Below are 21,738 nucleotides of genomic sequence, written 5' to 3'. Positions count from 1 at the left end.
CGGGCGGGAGAACTTTTCCTTATTTGCTCCGACAGCCCCCAGGCCGGAGAGCGGCGCAACGCCCGACCACCTCCGCATTCCCCGCGGGGCCGGAGCGGGGTCAGGGCCGGGCTGTCGGCCCGGCCAGGGGCGTGGGGATCAGGTGGCGGCGAGGCGGGGCGGGGCGAGCGCGGCACCGCCTCTCCTCCCTATTGGCGCTGGCGGCGGGGGCCGCGCCGCACCGCCCTCCCCGGCCACAAAGCGTGGTGCCCGACGGCGGCGGGGCGGTGTTAGCGGGGCCATGCAGCACTGCGGGCGCTGGTGGGGGCGGCTAGCGGCCCGCGGGGCGCCGCGGCACCTGAGGCCGGCAGCGGCAGTGGGGAGCCCTCCGTGGCAGCAGCAACGGTGGGGCGGCGGCGAGGCGGCGCGGTGCATCGAGCAGCTGCTGCCGCGGCACGATGACTTCTGCCGGCGGCACATCGGCCCGAGGGAGCGGGAGAAGCGGGAGATGCTGCGCGCCATCGGGGTGCAGGTGGGTGCCTGCGGCACGGGCGCCGCGCAGCCGCGGCGGTACAGGGTGGCTAACGATGCTGTGCGGCCGCCTCTTTGCAGAGCGTCGAGGAGCTGATGGATAAAACCATCCCGGCCAGCATCCGGCTGCAGAGACCGCTGAGGATGGACGACCACGTCGGTAAGTGGCCCCGCTGCCGCCCGGGCGGCCTCCGCGCTCGGCAGCTGCACCCCCTCCCGCACAGCCCCCTCCCCCCGCTCAGGGCGGGAGGAAAACTTGTGCGAGTCCGCTCCCGGCGATGCGGTGCTACCGCTTTGTCCCAGGAGCCCCATACGGAGGGAAAGGCGTGGCCAAAAGCCGTGTCTTCCAAGCGCTGCTTCGGGTGGGCTGCCATCTGTCTGCAAGACTTCTTTGTGTGTCCTTCCCCCCTCCCGAGTAGCGTGTACGAAACCCTCGTCTCCGTGTAACGGCTGCGCCCGAAAGCAGTGGCAGTGATTGGGGGACGGGTGAGCAGCGGCAGCGCGGAGCCCCGCGCCGGCTGTTGCGGCAAAGAACGGTTCAGCGAGCTGCAGTTCAGAACTGGCGTGGCTTGGTGATGACGCTTTGAAGTAATCGATCACTGGTGAAATCTCAGTCTGCAGTCTTAACATGCAAACATCGTCCTGCGAGCCTAGGGAGCGAAGGAAACACTTAAAAACACACCGAACTCAACACTTCCACCAAAATTTACAGAGTGCAGTACCCACTCAGGTGCCAGGGGTGTTTCCATCAGTGTCAGCGTCACGTCTGTACCTGGATTCTCTGCTCAGTTCTTAGGCACAGGGTCCTTGCTGCCCAGTCCCTGCAGGCCTCCGGGGCTCTGTGTGAGTCCCAGGTGGTATCACCACTACTACCAGCAACAGGAGTGTGGGGGAAGCTGGGTCTGTGGGGATGTGGCCTAGTGTTGGAGGGGGGAATGGGTCCTGCTGGTGAAACACCCTGTCAGTGCCGTGGCACTGAATTCCTGGTACCTTCCTGTCCTGTGGGAACAGGGAGAGAGGTGAAATTCAGTCACTTACTTTAATCTATGTGAATGCTGCCAGTGCTGCTCAGCATGTTTTGCTGTGGTTAATATTAGTGGGTCAGGATTTTCCCAGGCTGATGAGTTGTCATTATTTAACCCCCAGTGCAAGGAACTTTTTAAATTTTATTTTTTAAGTAAAAAGGAGTGGAGGTAAATGTAGATTGTCAGTAATAATCACATCTCAAGTAACTGCTTCTCCAATTTCTGGATTTAATTTGAGATTGCTAACGTGTGCAGAACTGTGATACAGCACAGTTTGGCACTACGGTAATTGTGTGCTAACAAAATACAAGCCAACGATGCTGGCTTAAACCAAAATCCTTTTGCAGTTTTATGTATGTGAATGCACGCTGGTCTGTTTGAAGCAGTTCCCTCCCACATCACTGTGAATTAGTGATGTCCTGTTACATACAGGCTCTCACTGTGCAGTGGGACCTGTGAGCCAATGGTGTGTTTTCCTTCATTTGTTATGCTGTTCAAGTTCCCTTACAGCAAACTCTGACAGAATGTGGCTGTGATTCCATCTCGCACCACAGAGTGCAGTGAGTTCTCAAGAGAGATGAAGCGCTGAAAACCTCTGTCTGTCACTGCTGCTTGTCTTTGTTCTCCCCTCAGCATGGAGGCTGACTGCCTTTGTAACTTACTGTGTAGCTTTCCCCTCTGTTGGCAGTAGGGAACTCTACTAATTGTAAAAGAAAAGTTGTCCACTTAAAATAGTGCAACTTCTCACTGAACATTTTGGATCCAGAGCTCTCTATTCTGGGTAGAGCTTACTTCCCTGTTAATGCACCATTAGAGAGAACACCACTGTTTTATCACTGGTGTAGGATTCCTTATGTCAGTATGGTATATGATTTCTCTATCCACTGTCTTGTATTAAAAAGAGATGGCAAAACTAGGAAAGTGACGTGAGAACTGTTGTCTTTTGAAATCATGGAATTGCCAAGGTTGGAAAAGCCTTCCATCTAGTCCAACCATCCACCTACCATTAATACTACCCTACCAAACCATGCTTTAAACATGTTCTTTTCATTTGGGTGAAGATTCTGCTCCCACCTTCTCCAGATATCATACATGTAAGAGAGAATAGGGCAAAGCAATTCAGAACATGTTGTTCAGTGACAGAGTTTATCAAGTTCCTGATATGCTGATTCCTAACAGTTTAAATACATACATCATTTTTTTTCTGTACAAAAAAGCAAACAATAAAACCATAATGACTGCCCAGGTCAGCCTGCAGCTGGGCAATCAACTACACTCATTCTTGTCCTTCGTACAGGGAAATGCAGCTGCGCTTACCCTGAAGTCTTGCTGAAATTGTTACTTAAGGCTAAAATTTGATCTGTAGCCCAGGAAAGCCATTCGTATACCACCAGTACAGTGAATGAGTGTCATATGTCTCTGTAACTGTTTTCATTTTCTGAAGATTTTATAGCTTTAGGCTTAGCAGGTGTGAGCATGAAGTAACATAGCTACGTTCCTAATGACCACTGCTATAGAATTCTGTGTGACCCAAAGGTTACGTAGGAGAGCAATTTTGTTATCATACACCTCTATAGCTGATGGCTTCCTTTAGATGGTAGGACTCGGCACCTGGAGCAGGTTCTTGTGCTGTCCTGCAGTGTTAGTGCATGTCTGACAGTGCTTTGGAACTTTTCCACTCCAATAAATTGTGGTTTTGTTAAGAAAATTAAGTTAATTTCTAATTCAATAGAAATCATGCCCTTTTTTCTTGTAGCAACTGCTATGAGGATCTTGCTTCCTTGATATCAGAAGGCTTAAAAAAAAAAAGTTTAAGGCCTGGCATAGTGATAAAATTATGAAATAGTCTCCTCCCTTTTACACTGTAGATTTTAAGTTGTGTATCTCAGTCGTCTTCTCATGTCTTGATTCCTCTCCCTTTCCCAACCTTTTGGATATCTTTTTTTTTTTTTTTTTTTTTTTTTTTTCAGATATCAAGTGAAAAGCGACACTGCTACACTAAACACTGAAACATTAGCAGGAATAATAGTATTGTCATTTTATGACCAGATAGCTCATTCCCACTTAATATTTTTGTGATGCATTTTGCCTTTTCCATCTGTGGATGTTGCAGTAGCAGTTCCAGAAGTATTCTCGCTGAACTCCTAGCAGGAATTTCATTGAGTTTTCTCTTCAGTTATTTGATAAGAGTAATGCAGGATCAGTGAACTTTCTTCTGGGTATGCTATCTCTGATCGTGTTATCTGATGTAATGATGAGAGGAATAAAGATCAACTGCAGTAACTTACCTGGGAATTTTATTTTCTGCTGAATAAGGTTCCTAAAGGATTTGTAGACTATCGTCAATGAAGTGAATTCCAGATAAAGATGTTTCAATCATGTTGTTTTAGAAAACTGGAAAATATCTCTGTGCTATTGCCAGTTTCCCACTGTTAGCAGTAGTCAATTCTTTATCTCATTTTATTTCCACATTTGGGGTATTTCTTTATCTCTCCCATTGCTGAGGAGATCTTAAAGAGATTGGAAACCTGACACTGAGGTATCATGGGTGGTGTTTTTAATGTACATTTTAATGTACAGGGCTTCACCCTGCCGTAGTGTGAGGACCCTGATTAAAAGTAATTATTTGACCTGTCTCCAGGGATAACCTAAAATCAGTGTTGGGATCTATCTGTGCAGCTCTTCCAGGTGAATGCCCTTCTATCTTTCGCTTAGAAGTTTAATTGCTGCTTGAGCTGCTTACAGTCTCACTAAGGCTCTTTCCCTTCTTCCTTGGATTAGTATGGAAATGTTAGTGTTATTTCAGGGAGCAAAAGTGCAGTGTGTGCATGTGATAGTTGTTAGCTGTGTTTGCTGAGAAGTAACTCTTAACTTTCTAGATTACCTGTCCAATGAGGCAAACAAAGGGAACGCTATCAGCATATAGTACAGTACTTGCGGTATGTGCTCACTATGGAATTCATGCTCTTAATGCACTGTGGTATGATATCAGGCTAGTGGGCAAGTTAAATGATAGCCTGCCTCTGCCTTTGACTTAATTTGGAGTCAAATAAAGACATTGGAATTTCAAAAAAATTGCTGAAGTTAGAATTTTGCAAGAATACAACACTCCCCTTCAAATCAAACACAAAAACATCTTTATTTTTGGCTTGCAAATGATAGAGGAAAGTATCTGCAGTGCTAAAGCTTTCACTAAAAGAAAGGGAAAAAAAAAAAGTAGTAAAAGTAGTAAAAAAAAAACACTGGAATAAGCATTGTAGCAGCAGTATAGGGGAGTGGAACTGTCACTGCTATTTAGAAACTTTGCTTTGGATGTTGCTGAGATCAAATAAACACATGACTCCTGAACATCCAGGAAAATTGTAACAGCTCACCAAAAACAAGAAATTAAACTTTATTCATTAAATGTAACAGTGAGTAAGAGGCAGAGAAAGAATGAACATTGTGATTGAAACTGAAGGTCTGTAAAAAAAACAAATGAAAAACTCCTTTGTAGAAGTGTTATTGCCGCTTAGGTGACTGTGGGGAAAAACTAATCGAAGGAAAAATTTAATTAATTTTTTTACATATTAAATAAAATGTCAGGAGTAAAATGTTAGGAGTAAAAGAGGAAATACGAGTTTTGAGGTCAGAGATGAAGTGATTGTATCTTATATCTGCTGAAGATATTAATTCACAAACTTGATGTTTTCTATGGAAAATAATTTGCCAGCAGATTCTAGAGTATCACATAATTGATCTCTTCTGGTGGAGTAACCCACAGTGAGAAAGAAATTTTGAAATATCCAGGGCTCAAGTTTTTCTGCGTTGGTGATTTATAGCCTCATATTCCAAAGTCTGATTTTTCAGATTGCAATGCAGAACAGACAGAATAACTTAGTGCATCTACTGTATTGCTGCTGCACAGCAGTTTCCAGGGTCAGAATTGGAGAAAAGTTAGAAAAAAAATCTTTCCAAGCACCTCACCTAGGAGGCTTGGTGTCCAGTTTCATCAAGGTTTGTTAGGTTGGGCATGGTTATCCCTCCTCATAATGTTACAAAGCTTACTGACCACTTTCTGCATCCTCAAGTACTAAGTTTAATAAGGTAGTTGGTAAGTCTTTCCTTTTGGTTGGTGTTGGTTAGAGTTATTTGCTAGAGGAGTTGGCAGGACACGATTTTTGTATGGGCATATGATCAGTGAGAAGCGTGTTGAAGCAAGAGCAAAACTGGACTGTAGCTGGGAGAGACAGGACGTGCATACACCTTTCATCTGGATACTTCAAAAGTGTTCAATTGTAATTGCTAAGCCAGATTGGCAGACTGATTTCAAAGCTAATCTTGAATGGAATTTCTTAAGCTAGAAATGTGTTCACTTTTTTTTTTTTTTTTTAATAAACCAATGAAGGAAACTTAATATTGAATGAATAAAACTTTTCAATTTTATCAACTGTTTAGGGAAAGTATCTAAAGTCTGTAGAGGGGGGAAAAAAGTTCTCTGATAAATGGTCCCTTCTGAGATGTACTGTAACGCATTATGCAAAAAATCTGGAATGCACATTGCCTTAAAGCAAAAAGAACTCAAGACATGTTTCTCTCATCATCATTTTCACAGTGGTGGAACTGCATTTTCTTGAGAAAAGGAGATTTCTGTTCTTTAGGGCACTCGGTATTTTAAAAGTGAGTAACTGCCTAAAATGGAATATTTATGACTGAGCTGTCAGATCTGATTAATATGATACGCCAATAGAGGAAAAGTAATATAAATATTTAAGTTCAGATGTATCCATATCAGCTGTTTCTTAAAATTAATGGGGACAAAAGCTCATATTTTGTAGAATTTAAGCTTTCCCATATGCTTTAACATTTTGGCCTTACTCTGTTATTGTTCCTATGTCAGTCAGTCCTGGTAAGTTTCTATATGAGGGAATATTTCATACAAGGCAATTTAGTTAAAATCTGTTAGTGTTATGTGTAACTGAAGTTTTCTGATGTTGTTTTTTCTCAATTAGGTGAAAATGAAATCCTCGAGAAGTTATACAACATAGCAAGCAAGAACAAGATATGGAGGTCCTATATAGGCATGGGTTATTACAACTGCTCAGTGCCACAGCCCATTGCACGGAACCTTTTGGAGAATGCAGGATGGTAATGAACAACATTTTCTTGCTAAATACATATTTGTAAAATTTGAACATGTTTGAAATTCACCGTGCAACTACTGCAGACATATATGGCCCAAATCTATTTTTATCATTAAGGCTGTTCTGTATTAGGTACTAGTATAGGATGTAGATGCAGGAACTGTGTTGCTGTTATTGAAGCTAGAGAGAAGAAAGAAAATTCTTTCACTTTAGAAGATACATTTTCTGTAAAATATTTCATAGGATAGTAGAATATTATTGACCTAGAAGTCACAACTTCTATATACAGTTATCAAACCAAGAATGTTTTAGTTTGCTTTAAGGAAGTGTAAAAACTTAATTCTTGAACTTAATTCTTTCACTTTCAAGAATTCTTTCAATTCTTTAAGCTTCTGCTTAAAACTAAAGCAGCAACCTCTTCCACTGCATTTTTGGTTGAATGTAATTAAATATGCAGTAGTTTGATTAAATTATTTTCTTATGAGTTAGAAGGCAGCCTTGGAAATGTCAGAGGCTTTTCATCTTAAAATTCTATTCCCTCAACCTCCCCGCCTCCCCCCCTTTTTTTTTTTTTTCTTCTTTCTGAAACCAGAGTTTCAAGAAAGTGAATCTGTATTCACAAAGTATGTTCTTGTCTGAACAAATAATTGACTCCACTGATGCCTCAATATAGGTAGACAGTGATAGTTGATAATTCGTTTTTGAAAGAACAGAGGGCATTTTGATCTCATCATTCAATGGATGTTTAGCTTTTTGAGACAAGCCTGACTTATGGACTTGAATTGGACTCATTTGGTTTTGGCTTTTCTCAAATGTAAAGAAGAAATACTTCAGTGCATTAATTTGTATTTTATAAACAGTGTTAGATTAAATAAAAGTGGAATTTTTTTCTCTTCATGGTCTTTTCTTGACAAAAGCACTGAAGCTTGTTTATAAACATTCATTTACTGTTGACATTTTTCTAAGGAACTGTAACTCATGCAATAGAGAAACTAAAATTGATGTGGAGTCTCACTGCATCACACAGAATGTCATTGGTACGTTTCATTGTCTCATTTCGTTTGGAAGCTCCCTTATTTGAAGTTAATGACAATCTTTTTTTTTTTTTGTACTGTATTAAGACAGTAACGGTCATCTTACTTACCAAGTAAATTTGATTTTAATAGAAGCGGTTTTTAAAGGTTATTTATATTTAGAGGTTGTAAAAAATCACTGCTTCTTAGATACTAAATCTTATGAGTTTCCATAAATGGATCTGCATTTATATGGATTTATATCTGCAGACGTTCAAGACTTTGAAGTATTTGGTTTGAGTGCTTTATTTGTGTCTCAGACTTTTGAATTGACTACAGAGTTGCACTTTTTTGTATTTAAGGAATCTACGCAGTGTGTATAAGCCGAACTTTATTTGGCTTCCTGTCCTCTTTTACAAAATATGTAAACTAAGTATTTCAGTAGAGTGCAACAAATAACCACTTGCTAAAGATGGTAGAAAGTGGGCCAAAAGGAACTGTATGTTTTGAAATCCTAACAAATTATGTAGTAGTATTAAAATGACTGGTAGATTGCATCCAGAAATCTCTTCTTGCAGTGTCCAGTAAAACCACATAGCTAAAATCCTAACAGCTAAACCTGCAGAAGAATAAAAAGAACTATGTTTGCTGGGGGGACAGAAAGAAGGAAAGTGTGAGGGAACTAATGCTCTCTCACATGCAGACTTTATGGAGGCTGCTTAAAGAAATGACAGCTCTGCTTATGTCGTCTGAGTGTTTAACTATCAGTGTTAACGCAGTGTGCATTATGGAGCCGGGGAAATGCTGCAAGTGCAGGTTTATTGTTTCTGCCCAATTCTGGCTCTCTCATGTGACTGCTTGGCACTCATTAGAGCAAAGTTTGCAAGATGAATTTGAAAAAGAATTCTTGTAGAAGTCGGTGAGCACAGAAATGGAGGACTTTCAGTTTTTTGAAGCAGTTGAATTTGCTAGAAGGAGGTAGGAAATGCAAAGGTGGATTTTAGGAGAAAATTATTTTTGAGCAATGTATTTTCAGCTGAAAATGAACCTCCTGATCTACAGTAGTGGATCTGCTTTCTTTTAATTTGCCAGAAACATCTTCCCAAATCTCAGGTTCTGCTAAGAAAATAACACTGCTGGAGTTGCAGAACTTCCTGAAGTATCAGGACAACAGTGTATAGTATCTCTGTTTGCAATATAAGCTTAGTTTTAAATAAAACTGTCTGACAGTACCATGCACTAATTAACTGCCTAGTAGCATTAGAAAATATTGGGCATCCTTTCCTTTTAAGCCGGAATCCCATTTGAAAAAGATCCATATTCATTAAAGAAGCTACTTCAAAACCTTTTGGGTAGATATTCTTTATACAGTTTTATATCCAACAAACACTTTGATTCAAAGGAAATAAGCAGAAAACCTTCTGTAGTGAAACAGGGTTTTACTGGAATGCAGCAACTAAAATTCCTGTCTTCTGGTGAGGCATATGATTTAGTCACAGAGTGACTAAATTTATTTTTGATACTTGGTTTGCTTTTGGTCTTGGATACTAGCTGCTAACAATGCCTTGTTCCTGGCACTCTGTAACTGGCAGTTCTATACCAGTAGTGGATGGATGCCTTAGATGTATTTTCCATACACTACTGAGTTGTTAAGAACAAAAATATTAGTCTGCTTTTTTTTTTTTAAAACAAGAAGCAGGTCAGTATGTATACTTGCTTTATCTTTAGAGAAGAGAGTGCAGGCAGAGGGATTTGTTTGGGGGCATACTACCCATTATATGACATCCAGCACAGGCCCCTCAACTGCGTAAATACCCCACCTGTCTACTGGCTTGAATGAATTTATTCTGCTATGTCCCATTTTCACATATGAGTTTTTTTTACACCAAATGTGCTGAACTCTTGCCTTAGTAGCACTCATATTTGTCGCATAATGTGAACATAAATGAATGACTAAAGATATGAAGGATATTTGGCTTCATAATCAGCTTGTAGGGTGATTAGGCTTTTTTGTTAACATATGAGTTTCTTATTAAGGTATATCAAAACAACATAGTATTTACATTACTATAACAGATACAAAGAGCACAATAACACTATTTGATAGTATTTTGTAGCGAGAATTTGCTCTATTTTTCAACATAGTCACCACCATTAGTTATACATCCTCACCAGCAATTAACAAAAGTGCGTATGCTGAGCCTGTACCAGTGGAGGTGACCCACTGTCACCACAGCTGAAACACACCACTCACCACCTCTCTGTGCTCACATTGAGTGTTTGGTCTCCAGAAACATTAACCAAACATCAGTGAATGTCAGTGGGTGCCATTTTTTCTGTGTGGAGGAATTCAGTTCTTTGCCTTTGCTTCTTATGCATTTGCATGTCAGATGCCATTTTGTCCCTCTGCTGCCATCTGTTGCATGGCAACAAAAGAATAGAATCATAGAGTGGCTTAGGTTGGCAGGATCTTAAAGACCCCTTGTCTGAATGACCTGCCATGAGCAGGGCTACCACCCACTAGCTCAGGCTGCCCCAGGCCCCATCCAGTCTGGTTTAGAACACCTCCAAGGGTTGGACATCCACAGCTTCTCTGGGCAACTTGTTCCTGTACTTCATGACTCTCTGAGCAAATAATTTTTTTCTCAAATCTAGCATATATTTCCTCTATTTTTGTTTGAAGCTGTTCTCCTTGTCCTGTCACTATCAGACTGTGTAAAATGTCAGTCCCCATCTGCTTGTAAGCTCCCCATAAGAACTGGAACGCATAATGTGATCTCCTATGCAGCCTTCTCTTCTCCAAACTAAACAGTTCCCCAGTTCCTTCAGCTTTTCATGAAAGAGGTGCTCCAGATCTCTGATCATCTTCATGGTCTTCTTCTGGACCCAACCTGCAGCTGAACTGCTTGTACTGGAAACCCCAAGCCTGGACATAGTACTTCAGATGGAATCTCCTTGACCTGTTGGCCACCCCCTCTTTTGATGCAGCCCAGGATAAAGTTGGCCTTCCAGACTCCAAACATGCGCTGCTTCCTTTTTGTCCAGCCGGACTCCCAGTGTAACTGAACGTTGGTGGGAAAATTCAACCTCTGTTGTCCTGCCATGAACATACACCTTTGATGCTGTGGTACGATGTAATAAAATAGGAGGCATTACTTTTAGAGCACAATATTTGCGTATCTTTCAGCCCCTTGAAAATCTGTGAGACATTTTGTAACATTTGCAGTGGAACATGGTGCAGAGATCTCCAAAGTACTTCATCTTTTTTATCCACAGATATAAAGTATGTAAAAGTAAAGTAATCGTACCAAGGATATCAGCAATCTTAACATCACCTTTGTAACATAGTAGGCAGTAGTACTTAGCTCTCATGCATTGCATTGTAAAATTTACTGTATATGATACAAACTTTAAGCAGTTATCTTCCTCTTGCAGACTAAGTACAGAAAGCTGCACAAGCAACTCACAGACTATGCCAAATTGGCAGGAAATTCAGTGTCTGTGCTTTGACTGGAAACTGGCATGTCTCCATGCCTATCACAGGACCATCCTGCTTTCTCGAACCCACAAATAAGATACTGCTTATGTAGGTTGGTTTGAAATTATGCTAGAGGTCTGTCTTTACTTTACATTCCTGTTACTTTACTGTCAGATCTCAAAAAGAAACCTCTGTGACTGGAAATACAAATAAACGCCAGCTCTGACAATACATGAGATTCGTGTTGTGGATGTCTAAAACTTCAAGAACTTATGTTATAGTGGAAGTATTATGTTGCTTATGAGTACAGTAACTTTCCAGAGATTTAATAAGACTATAGAAGAAATTACTGTAGGAGATATATGGTGAAATGTTTTGACTGTATTTTAGGAAACAACTTAGACATACTCTCACATCTTATTGACTGTGCACTTGCAAGTACTAATCAAGAACTGCTTCACTGAGTGTTTTTTGATAATGGAGTCTATACACATTCTGCCATTTCATTAGTATTTCCCAAAGGAGATATTTTAAGGTAAAGTAGAAGCAAGAGCTAACTTTAGCATAAAGAAGCTGTAATTGTTATTTTTAAAGTTAATGTATCTGTTTTCCTGTTAAACCTAAAACAACCCCAGCTCCTATGTACAAAAACTGCTCCTTTGTAAAGCAGAATTTTTGATCAGCAGCCTAGACGTGGGCTGAAAGCGTGCTTCCTGGATACAGCTTGCTTTGATGCCAGTCTGACGATGCCAGCCTTGCAGGGACACAGTATTTAAGTGTCTTTCTAAACCTTCCTCAGTGTCTTGAAATTGATATTTATGTAAATGTTTCTGAGTGCAGAATGAGGCAAAGAGTGAAAAAAAAACCCAAACATGTTTGAAATAGCTACAAAAGTGACAGCCATTTAATATCAAACTCCTGACTGGTCTGACACAGGCTTCAGAAAGACTTTGTTAGCTTCCCATGGAAAGTTTCCTGTGTCATGACCCATCTGTCACTGTGAACTTCTGAGCCCAGGTCTGCAGAAGCAGTTTTGGTCCTGAATGATATCAACTGGAGATGGTATTTTCCTCCAATTTTCTTGTGGGGGGGGGGGAAGGCAGTTTGCAGTTTGTATTCCTTGTCATTACAGAAATTTAATTTGAATGTTGATGCTATTGAACTTCCACATGCAAAGTAGCCACTAACCTAGGCAGAAGAGAGGTGCTGGTTGGTTTGTTTTTTGGCTTTTTTTTAATGTTGTTTTGACTGAGAGATAGTTTAGTGTACTTTTTAGATTTGATCTGTGCAAATGTTTACTTCAAAAATGAGTTTTACTTTTAAGGATTTGACTTGTAAATGACTTTAGGAACATCATTTAATGTGAAGTAAAGATTGTCATAAATATTCAGGCAGGAGTTGGATTGCAGACTAAAACCAGCTGTTTTATTTGAAGAAGTTGTGGAGAAGTATTGTTATTTTGTGAAAGTATTTAGATGCTTGAACAGTGCCAATCAATCTTTAAAGAAAAGATTATGTGTTTAAATAAATGTTTCAGTTTTACGGAAGATTTCTTCACTAGTGAAACTGTTAAACCTGATCCATGGTTATTTGCACTAGTACTGGAATTAAAGATTTCACTGTTGAACTTTGTGTCCTTACTGAAATTGGTAATTTTTATTTCAGCATTTTTAGCATTCAAAAACATAGCATTTATCTGATGTGTTATCCTTTCTCCGCTGGAGCAGTAGGATTGAGAACTATCAAATTTACAGCTGCTTAGTTTAAGAATAGATTTAAAGAAAATAAAACAACAAAGAATGGAGAAACTTCATTTAAAAACTATTTGATTATAACCTGTGAATAGAAATCCTTTTAAAACTGCCTACTTGCAGTTCCCTTATGCTAATTGTCCATTCTCAAGAAGTGGTGTGTTACTAAGCCTGAACCTGAGAAGTGCCAAGTGCCTTTCCTCCCGTGAGTGCAGAGTGCTTGGCAAGCACAAGATTTCAGAAACAGCATGTTGACAGATAGCAACAATACTTGGATATGCTTGAAATAAGCATGCTTGTTCAGACACAGTGACGTGACTCAGTTCTCCCACATTCTGATCCTACTACACCTTTCTCTTCTCCAGTAAGCAATCCTATGACAACTTTAGAAGTAATTTCTCTTTTCAAAATGGAGGAAGATAATTCATCTGTAAAAAGCCAAGTCAGAATGAAGTAAGGAGATACCCTCAGGTTTTCAGAAGAATAATAAATTACAACAACCTAAAAATAAATGTTTCCTAACAGATTTTTTAATTGGTGGATCATACTCAACAATATAATTTTGGGTTGTTTGTGTTGTTGTTGTTGTTGTCATTGTTTCTTAATGGTATAAGCCTGTTAGGTATTCTGTTACCCAGACTTTGAATTCTTTCCTTACAGGGTTACCCAGTATACTCCTTACCAACCTGAGGTCTCCCAGGGCAGACTGGAGAGCCTGCTAAATTACCAGACCATGGTGTGTGATATCACAGGAATGGATGTGGCTAATGCATCTTTGCTGGATGAGGGGACAGCTGCTGCAGAAGCTATGCAATTATGTCACAGGTACTATGTTTAAATTTATGATTAAATTACAGCAGGAAGGAATTTGGTGTTTGAAAGACATCTCAGCTGTATAGGCATGAGTTGAGTTTAAATTGACCTTTTCAAGTTTTCTTGAAAACTTTTTCAAGTTTTCTTGAAAACTTTTTCAAGTTTAAGTGGCCTTTTCACTGTGAGCAAATTGCTCAATAGCTAAGGCTCATGCTAGTAAGCCTCACAAGCAGTTGCCAGTGTTAATGTGAGTGTTTGAACAATTTCAAGCCTTCAGAAATGTAAGGACCCAGTAACTAGAGTGAAAGGCTGGAACAAGGAATGCTTACCCTTGGTGAAAGAGGATCGAATCTGTGAGCATTTATGAAAACTGAGCATGCGTGAGTCCTCAGAGGCTTATAGAACAGGTTTCCTCTCCAGAGGGGTCTGAAGTCAGCGTGCTCCAGTCTTCAGTTGACTCACCAGGGACTCATGGACCCTCTGACTACCCATCATCTGAGTCCTCATGCTGGCACTCAGACTCCAATATGCACATATATGCATCACAAATACAGAGTGCCTTGCCCAAAGAAAGGAAATTAAACCAGAAGAAAGGAAGACTACACCATTCAGAGGTGTGACTTAGCCAAATAAGTGCATCAGACAACAGCTGGCCCCTTTTATCCTCTTATCCCTCAATTTTTCCATACTTATTCCTCCCAAAATCACTTTGATCTATGCTTTCCTTTGATTCTTCCTTCTAATATCCCATAATAAGCCCTGAAATGCCTTCCCTGCATCCCATAATATATCTCACACTTCTGGGATAGCTCTCAGGTTGCCAGGCAAAGTATCCCTTCCTCTGAGACTTTATCTTGGTTCCCACCTTCCTCTGTGCTTGCAGAGTTGACTTCTAGTGGACTGTTGTCTCCTGAGATGGATCTGGAAGTAACAAGGACAAGGTGTGACCTGTGGTCTCCATCTGCCCTTGCCTTGCAGGTGCTCCCTTATGGGGCTGCAGAGGAGCTTAACCTTACAGTCTGTGACATCAGACTCTCATGTCCTATCCAAACAGACTTTTAGAGGACTGTACTGTAAAAGTAATTGAAAGGAATCTGTAAATCAAATGAAGTCTGAGGGGCATTACTGAAGGTACTGGAAGTCTCTATTATCAAGGAGGAAACTATACTGTTGTTCAAAATGTCAGCCTGACATATAGTCACGCCATTTTACTGGAGAAAACCAGGCAAATATGCAAGGTTCTGTTTTATTATTTCAGTAGCACCTGTTAAGTTATCCAAGGAAATGCAAGGAATCTGTATTGGAGAATGCAATTGTACTTCTTTATAAGAGTAGTTGTGAATGAAGGCATTCTTGACGCTTTGTCAGCTGCCTCCCAGTCCTGTTTCATAGCCTGCTTTAATTTTTGTTACATTTGAATCTCACTGGAGTGTCTGCAAAGAACTTTTTTATTCTAAATTGACTAGAACTTTCTCTCATATACTCAACCTACTTATGAACATCAGAATTTGCAACTTCCTTTTTACTTTATGAAAACTAACATATAGAAAACAAGTTAATTTCAATTCCATAGAAAAAAATATATTCTTAATGTATGTCTCTTCTTTTATTCCTTTTTTAAACAGGCACAACAAAAGAAGGAAGTTCTATATAGATGCCCGATGCCACCCACAGACTATAGCAGTGGTCCAAACTAGAGCAAAGTAATGTTCTTCTCCATCTTCCACTGTATCTTTTAACTTAAATTGAATCATTTTTTATCTACGCCTCTTCATGATATATTTGACACACTTGAACTGTACGACTATGCTTTCTCAGCAAAATAGAAGCAGAAATCCGTTAGCTTCTGGTGTCGCTTCTAATTTTCCATTCAAATTTAACTGTGAAGTAATTCAAGATGTTTAAAAAGAGACTGAACATATGATAACAAGAAAATATTTATTTTTTTTCCTTAAATTTCTTTGTGCAGATACATGTGTTTGCTTTTTGAATTCAATTTGTTCAGCTCTTTTTAGCTGGGAAATAACTAAGCTGAGATAGTAAAACTTCTCTTTTAGTGAAAATTAATTCCATTCCGAATTTGATGTTTGAAATCACTATCTTTGAAAAATATTACTTCTTTCTGGAAGTTAAACTTGCAGCAAAAGTAGGTTATGAATAGTCTGCTCTTCTCCTCTGCATATTTCTGATGATGATATCATCAGATGCATTTATTCTTTCAGAACTTTCTGAATGTTGTTGGTGCAGAGCAGGATCGATTATATGTATGTTAAAGAAAAGATTCCTTAGTCCACAGAAATATCGTGTGAAGTATCACTTCAAGGCAGGAAATAATTTGAATGTGTTGGATTGTACGAGTTTTTGTTTTCCAGTTATACAGGTGTTATTACTGAGCTCAAATTACCCCATGAGATGGATTTCAGTGGAAAAGATGTCAGTGGAGTATTATTTCAGTATCCAGACACCGAGGGAAAGGTGGAAGACTTTTCTGAACTCATTGAAAGAGCACATCAGAATGGGGTAAAGTAAATGTTGCTTGTCTCATCAGATTTCACTTTGATGCATAAAGCAGACATAGTGTTTTTGCAGTGTTATGTGAGATACTGTGTAAAGGTTACCATTTGCATGTCAGCGCTGTCTAAGTTAAAATAAACTGTTTGAAGGTGTTAGAACCTAGCTCCCATGCAAGCAGCGTTCCTTCCGAAAAGAGGCTGACTGCTTTGTTCACTTCCCTTCTCAGACTCTTGCCTGCTGCGCTACTGACCTTCTGGCTCTCTGTATTCTGAAGCCTCCTGGGGAGTTTGGAGTAGATGTTGTCTTGGGCAGCTCCCAGAGATTTGGCGTGCCACTCTGCTATGGGGGACCCCACGCAGCATTCTTTGCTGTCAAGGAAAACCTAGTGAGAATGATGCCAGGCAGGATGGTGGGCGTTACAAGGTAAAGGCTCCCCTCACCTTTCGTCTCTTCAGGGAAAACCCAAATGAAACGTCTTGTGACCAGCTAACCCAGACTTTACAAATAACATCTGACCTGATCATTGTACCAAACATCTTTATTTCTTGAAAACCAGGAGACTAAAGATTAGCTTCAGTTTTTAGGAAGTGAACTTAAAGCATTGCACAGAATGATGCCGTGCCGTGCCCTGCCTATAGTGCTTGCTGCCATGTGGGATGAAGAAATAACCTACACTGCAGAGATAATTAATTATGATGGTGTGAGGCTTTGCAAGCTGATTTATTCTGCCTGTTTGTACTGTAATACCTCTTTCTCTTACACTAAGTCATCAAAAACTTAATTGGGAAGAAGTAGGAAGTACAGTGACTTGAGGGGAGTAGTCTGGCCATTCAAAACCTTACATGTGTACGTATATACATATGTCCCTGTGCATTGCAGGGGAGTTGGACTGGATGACCTTTAAAGGTCCCTTCCAACTCTAGAGTTTCTACGATTCCACATATACAGATTTCTATATATGTGTAGAGTTCATTCTTCTCTTTTTGAGATAGTTGTGAAAGTGTTTGTAAAAGGATGCAGGGCTGGTTCTTAGTTCTCCAGTCTCAACATGCTGGGAAGGGACCCTTTGCAGAATGGATCGACCCTAGTCCAGTTAGTTTCTCCATACAGCTTTGTTGTGCAGGTTATTTTTATGTACGAACTCTGCATACTATTGCTGGACATAAGAAAAGATGCTTTATGGTAAGTGTTCAAAACAAGTCCTGGGCTACATTCATTTAAAGCAGGGACACTTTGTGATACCTTAAGGAGAGTACCAGGTTTGGTAGAACATTTTCTATGCACTGTTTCTGGCTGGGCAGACTTGCCACATATGATGTAAGTACAAATCAAGAGACCTTAGTCCCTGTCTGATGTTCCCTCTGTGCTTATAGGACAGTCAAGGCTAGTATGCATAGAACTTAGCTTGCTGTCATTTTTAAGTAACAGAAACAGTATTTTCCTGTGTGTGTTAGAGATGCAAATGGAAAGGAAGTTTACCGACTGGCTTTACAAACCCGAGAGCAGCACATCAGGAGGGATAAAGCTACCAGCAACATCTGCACAGCACAGGTGACCCATCTTCTCTGCTTCCATAATGTAACCGTAATGTTGAAGTCATAACACCATAGTATTATGATTTAGCTTTCCTTCTGAGACTTTTTATTGAAAAAGGAAGAACATTGAAATATATTCCCTTGTATTTGTGTTTCAAGTCCTTTGGAAAAATGGGACTATGCTTGAAGAGAGGGTAATAGTATCTATTTCTTTTTAAAACAACTTGAGCTCTGAATGAACCCATGTATCCCTCTGCTTTGCTGAATAGTGCTGTGTTTATTACAAATGAGACAGATTTTCTTAATAAATTCTGATCGTCCGAAACTTGCAAAATTCAAAGCAAAAATTCTGTTCTGAAATTCAGAGACTACTTAGACATAAATGCAGGTTGACAGTTTGAATATGGGATTTAACACAAAAATACTACATTGCTCCAAAATTCTCTTTAAGTAAAATATTATGATCAAATTTGTAATTACTGTAAAAAGTTATCTTTAGTCTCTGCTAGACAAGTTTATAAAGTTTTCTGTTCCTATTGATATATTGTTCACACTCTTAATGTTTTGCTTTATTTGATAGAATAATTATTATTGTTAAAAGAGCTGATTACTTAGCATTTATGGGATATTCCATAAAAAAATAATAGTAATACTATATATAAAGTTTCTTACAAGTCTAGTTTTACTTATGATTCTTCAGCCTTCTTTGTTGCAGTAATTGAATTTTGATTCATGTTAACTGACAGTTAAATTTCAAAGGGCATTGAGTTCATAGTCAGTACCTGCAGTTTCATAAATACACTTTGTGTCTCCCAGCTTTTATTTTATGGGCAATTACAATAAAAGTATAACATCAGCTGGGGACATGTGGCTCTCCTGATACTAAAGAAACTTTCCACCAAAATAACATGAAGTAATATTTGCAAATAATAACATGCTAAACTGTATTTGGATCTTAGGCTCTCCTGGCTAATATGGCAGCCATGTACGGTGTCTACCATGGATCCGATGGATTAAAGGATATTGCAAGACGGGTACACAATGCTACATTAATCCTGGCGGAAGGTGAATATTAAATGATTGCAGAAGCCCTTCTTAAGACCTTACACCTTCTTAAATAAGAAACTCTTGTGGTTTGCTTGTTTGCTTTGCCAGCTGATGTCTTTTAGCTCTCTCAGATAAAGGAGTATGTTTATAGAAAAGCCATTATCATGACTAATGTTTTTTTTTTCTTTTGTTTTCTTTTGTTAATAAAATCCAAGAATTAGATACGTATGCAAAGTGAGCTTGCAGGTGTTCTATTTTCTTGAGAAACTAGTAGAAATCCTCATAGCGAGTCTCTAGCTGATAATGCTGTTTTCCATCTGCAAGCCCTGTGCTTTTCTTTTTGGACCATTCTGGTTTACACCCAGAAATATGCTAATAACATATCAAAAATAGATAATAAATGAGATTAAAGAAATGGGAACATTTCAATTCAGTTACATGGAGTGTCACACCCAGTACAAACAGTGAAGTCCCAAAGCTAATAGCTGTCTGAAAGAACAGCATTTGCGGTAGTAAATAATGACAGCAGCTGGACTGTGGTGTGGAATTTCTTTTAACTGATGTGACTGTCATTGCTGTCAGGAGGAGCTGTGCAAAGCTGGAATGCTGTGAACTGGAGAGGGACAGTTGCAATTATCCATGAACTCTTATCCACGAACTCTTCCAGCTCAGCTGGAAGACTGCTTGCTGCTTTTGAAAAGCACTAAGCCTTTTAACTTTGTAATAGCAAATTCCATGACAGCTAACACCCATTTGTGTAGGAAAATTTTGCTTTCCAGTCTTGCAATTTTGTCCTTATTTAATTTGTAGACTTATTCTTCTGAAGTATGTATTTATAAATCTGTCGGATTTGTCAGAAAGATCTTCTGTAAGATCAGTCTGCATTACTAACTAAACCTGAATGATACAGATGCATTTCATGCACAATGGTATTTTGCTATTAAAGTTGGTGATTTCACTGCTCTATACGCAAGGGGAATGTCTGTTCTTATTTTATAGCAGCATTTACTTGCAAGTCTGATGTAGTGTTGCTGTGTAAGCAAGCAGTAGAGCAGATAATAGCATTAACTTAACATGTTTCATAGGTCTCAGGCGAGCTGGTCATAAACTGCATCATGATCTGTTCTTTGATACCTTGACGGTCACATGTGGATGCTCGGTCAAAGAGGTTTTGGACAGGGCAGCTCTTAGGAAGATAAATGTTCGGATTTACAGTGATGGCAAAGTAAGCAACTTTAAACCTTTCAGAAATTTTATAGCATGACTTTTTCCACTCATAATGTGTTAAAAAGAAGGAAATTAATAATTAATAGAAATTTAATAGAAAAAGTTTCTTGTAATTTGGCCAGATATATCAGTCAATTATAAAGATAGTACAAAGAATGTGCCGAACTTCCAGAAATATGTACTGTGTTTTCGTTTTATGCTTAATATGTTTTCTAATTATTTCATTGTAAATATGCCACTAAGGGCTGTATAGAGAGAATCTAAACTCTGAAATTCACGATAACCCGCAAATTTCAGGCCCCTTGGTACTAAAGACAGATGATAATATAGCCTAGATACTAAGGACTGTGGAAAATCTTGTTCTTTAAAATGAGATTGGAGAAGCAGTGATCTAGCAAAATAGGAGATTTTCCAGTTTACTTAGAAATATTAGAATTGAAGTCACAAATTTTGCAGCTTGTGATCTGTTCAGTGTGGATGACTTAGAAGGGGAAAGGCGGGAATCAGAAAATTGTACATTAATAAAATTTGTGCATCTGTTAGATAAAACAACGTGACATTTGCATATTGTTGGGTGTAGAGATTTTTGTCTTTTTCTTTTGTCATGTGTGTCTGGAATGTCTTTTTCTTGGCCACAACAAAGAGAGTATACCCGCGAAAATGACAGCTTTGATTAATGAGTGTTGCTTTTGTCCATAGCTTGGAGTGTCACTTGATGAAACTGTAAACGAGAAAGACCTTGATGACATATTATGGATTTTTGGTTGCGAGTCTTCAGCTGTAAGTGGACAACAGAACATGCATTAAATTAATCTGAATGTTTCAGAAATGCAGTGAAAAACAAAATTGTGTTTTCACTTAGTGGTTATCTTTATGGTATCTGTTAAATACTAACAATTTCAGATCCTGTCTTACAGCGAGAGACAGAATAAAACAACAATGATATATTCAATTGGTTACGAAGTTTAGTTCTTTTGGCCAGTCTAGACACACCACATTAACCCATTATTTGCTTTGTGGAGTTGAGGGCATGGAGGTCAGTTATCTTTGTTCCACTGGATTTTTTTTTTGCTTATCATTGGTAATTGGCAGCAATACTTCCAAGATGAGGGGACTACTGAGACTTCTGTGCCAGTTTTACTATAATATTGTTGATAAGCAGTGTTTTTACCAGTGTTTTTACCTGGAGAACTGACAATGGCTTGTGGTATGCTGCTGATTCAAGTTAATTCCTATAGAAAGTGATGATGAAAAGAGAAATGTATTTGAAAGTCTTTGACTTCATGTTTCTTTTTGTCAAAGGAACTAGTTGCTGAGGGAATGGGTGAAGAAACCAAGGGGATCCTTAGCACCTCATTTAAGAGAACTTCCAAATTCTTGACACATCAGGTTTTCAACAGGTTTGTGAAATTGCTGTAAATCTGAGTTTTTAAATGGAAACTGATAGTATTGTCTTTCAAAAGTTGTACTGGGAGGTCCATTGAGGATAGTTTTGTACCTGTAGTCGCAGTCACTTGTTACTCTGAAATAATCAATTTAGTAGCATTTTTAGACACCTTTTAAATTTTAATTGAACAAAGCGTGGTCACAGGTAGAATATATGTTTTCGTCAGTCTGCTTCATTGTACAAGTTATTATTTGAGACCTAATATTGGCAGACTTTCTTGAAATTGTATAGTCAACATTCAGTGATAGCATTTCT

The 21,738-nt window shown here is 39.3% G+C and overlaps 1 protein-coding gene across 1 annotated transcript in view; it reads left to right on the top strand.

The window, feature by feature from the left end:
- The first annotated feature begins 216 nt into the window (after window positions 1–216).
- The window catches only part of GLDC (glycine decarboxylase), a 37,499-nt gene continuing 15,977 nt past the window's right edge, over window positions 217–21,738 (top strand). Inside the window, exons 1-12 of the mRNA XM_085212592.1 lie at window positions 217–511; window positions 592–670; window positions 6,527–6,662; window positions 13,561–13,725; window positions 15,339–15,416; window positions 16,086–16,233; window positions 16,454–16,650; window positions 17,682–17,778; window positions 18,722–18,827; window positions 19,895–20,034; window positions 20,736–20,816; window positions 21,339–21,436. Coding sequence (XP_085068718.1) covers window positions 281–511; window positions 592–670; window positions 6,527–6,662; window positions 13,561–13,725; window positions 15,339–15,416; window positions 16,086–16,233; window positions 16,454–16,650; window positions 17,682–17,778; window positions 18,722–18,827; window positions 19,895–20,034; window positions 20,736–20,816; window positions 21,339–21,436 — 1,556 coding nt within the window. The 5' untranslated portion in view covers window positions 217–280. The remainder of the gene's footprint in view (window positions 512–591; window positions 671–6,526; window positions 6,663–13,560; window positions 13,726–15,338; window positions 15,417–16,085; window positions 16,234–16,453; window positions 16,651–17,681; window positions 17,779–18,721; window positions 18,828–19,894; window positions 20,035–20,735; window positions 20,817–21,338; window positions 21,437–21,738) is intronic.

Source organism: Meleagris gallopavo, chromosome Z (genome assembly GCF_905368555.1).
Source record: "Meleagris gallopavo chromosome Z, MGAL_WU_HG_1.1, whole genome shotgun sequence".
In the NCBI taxonomy this organism is placed as follows: domain Eukaryota; kingdom Metazoa; phylum Chordata; class Aves; order Galliformes; family Phasianidae; genus Meleagris; species Meleagris gallopavo.
This window is presented reverse-complemented; position numbering and strand designations above follow the sequence as displayed.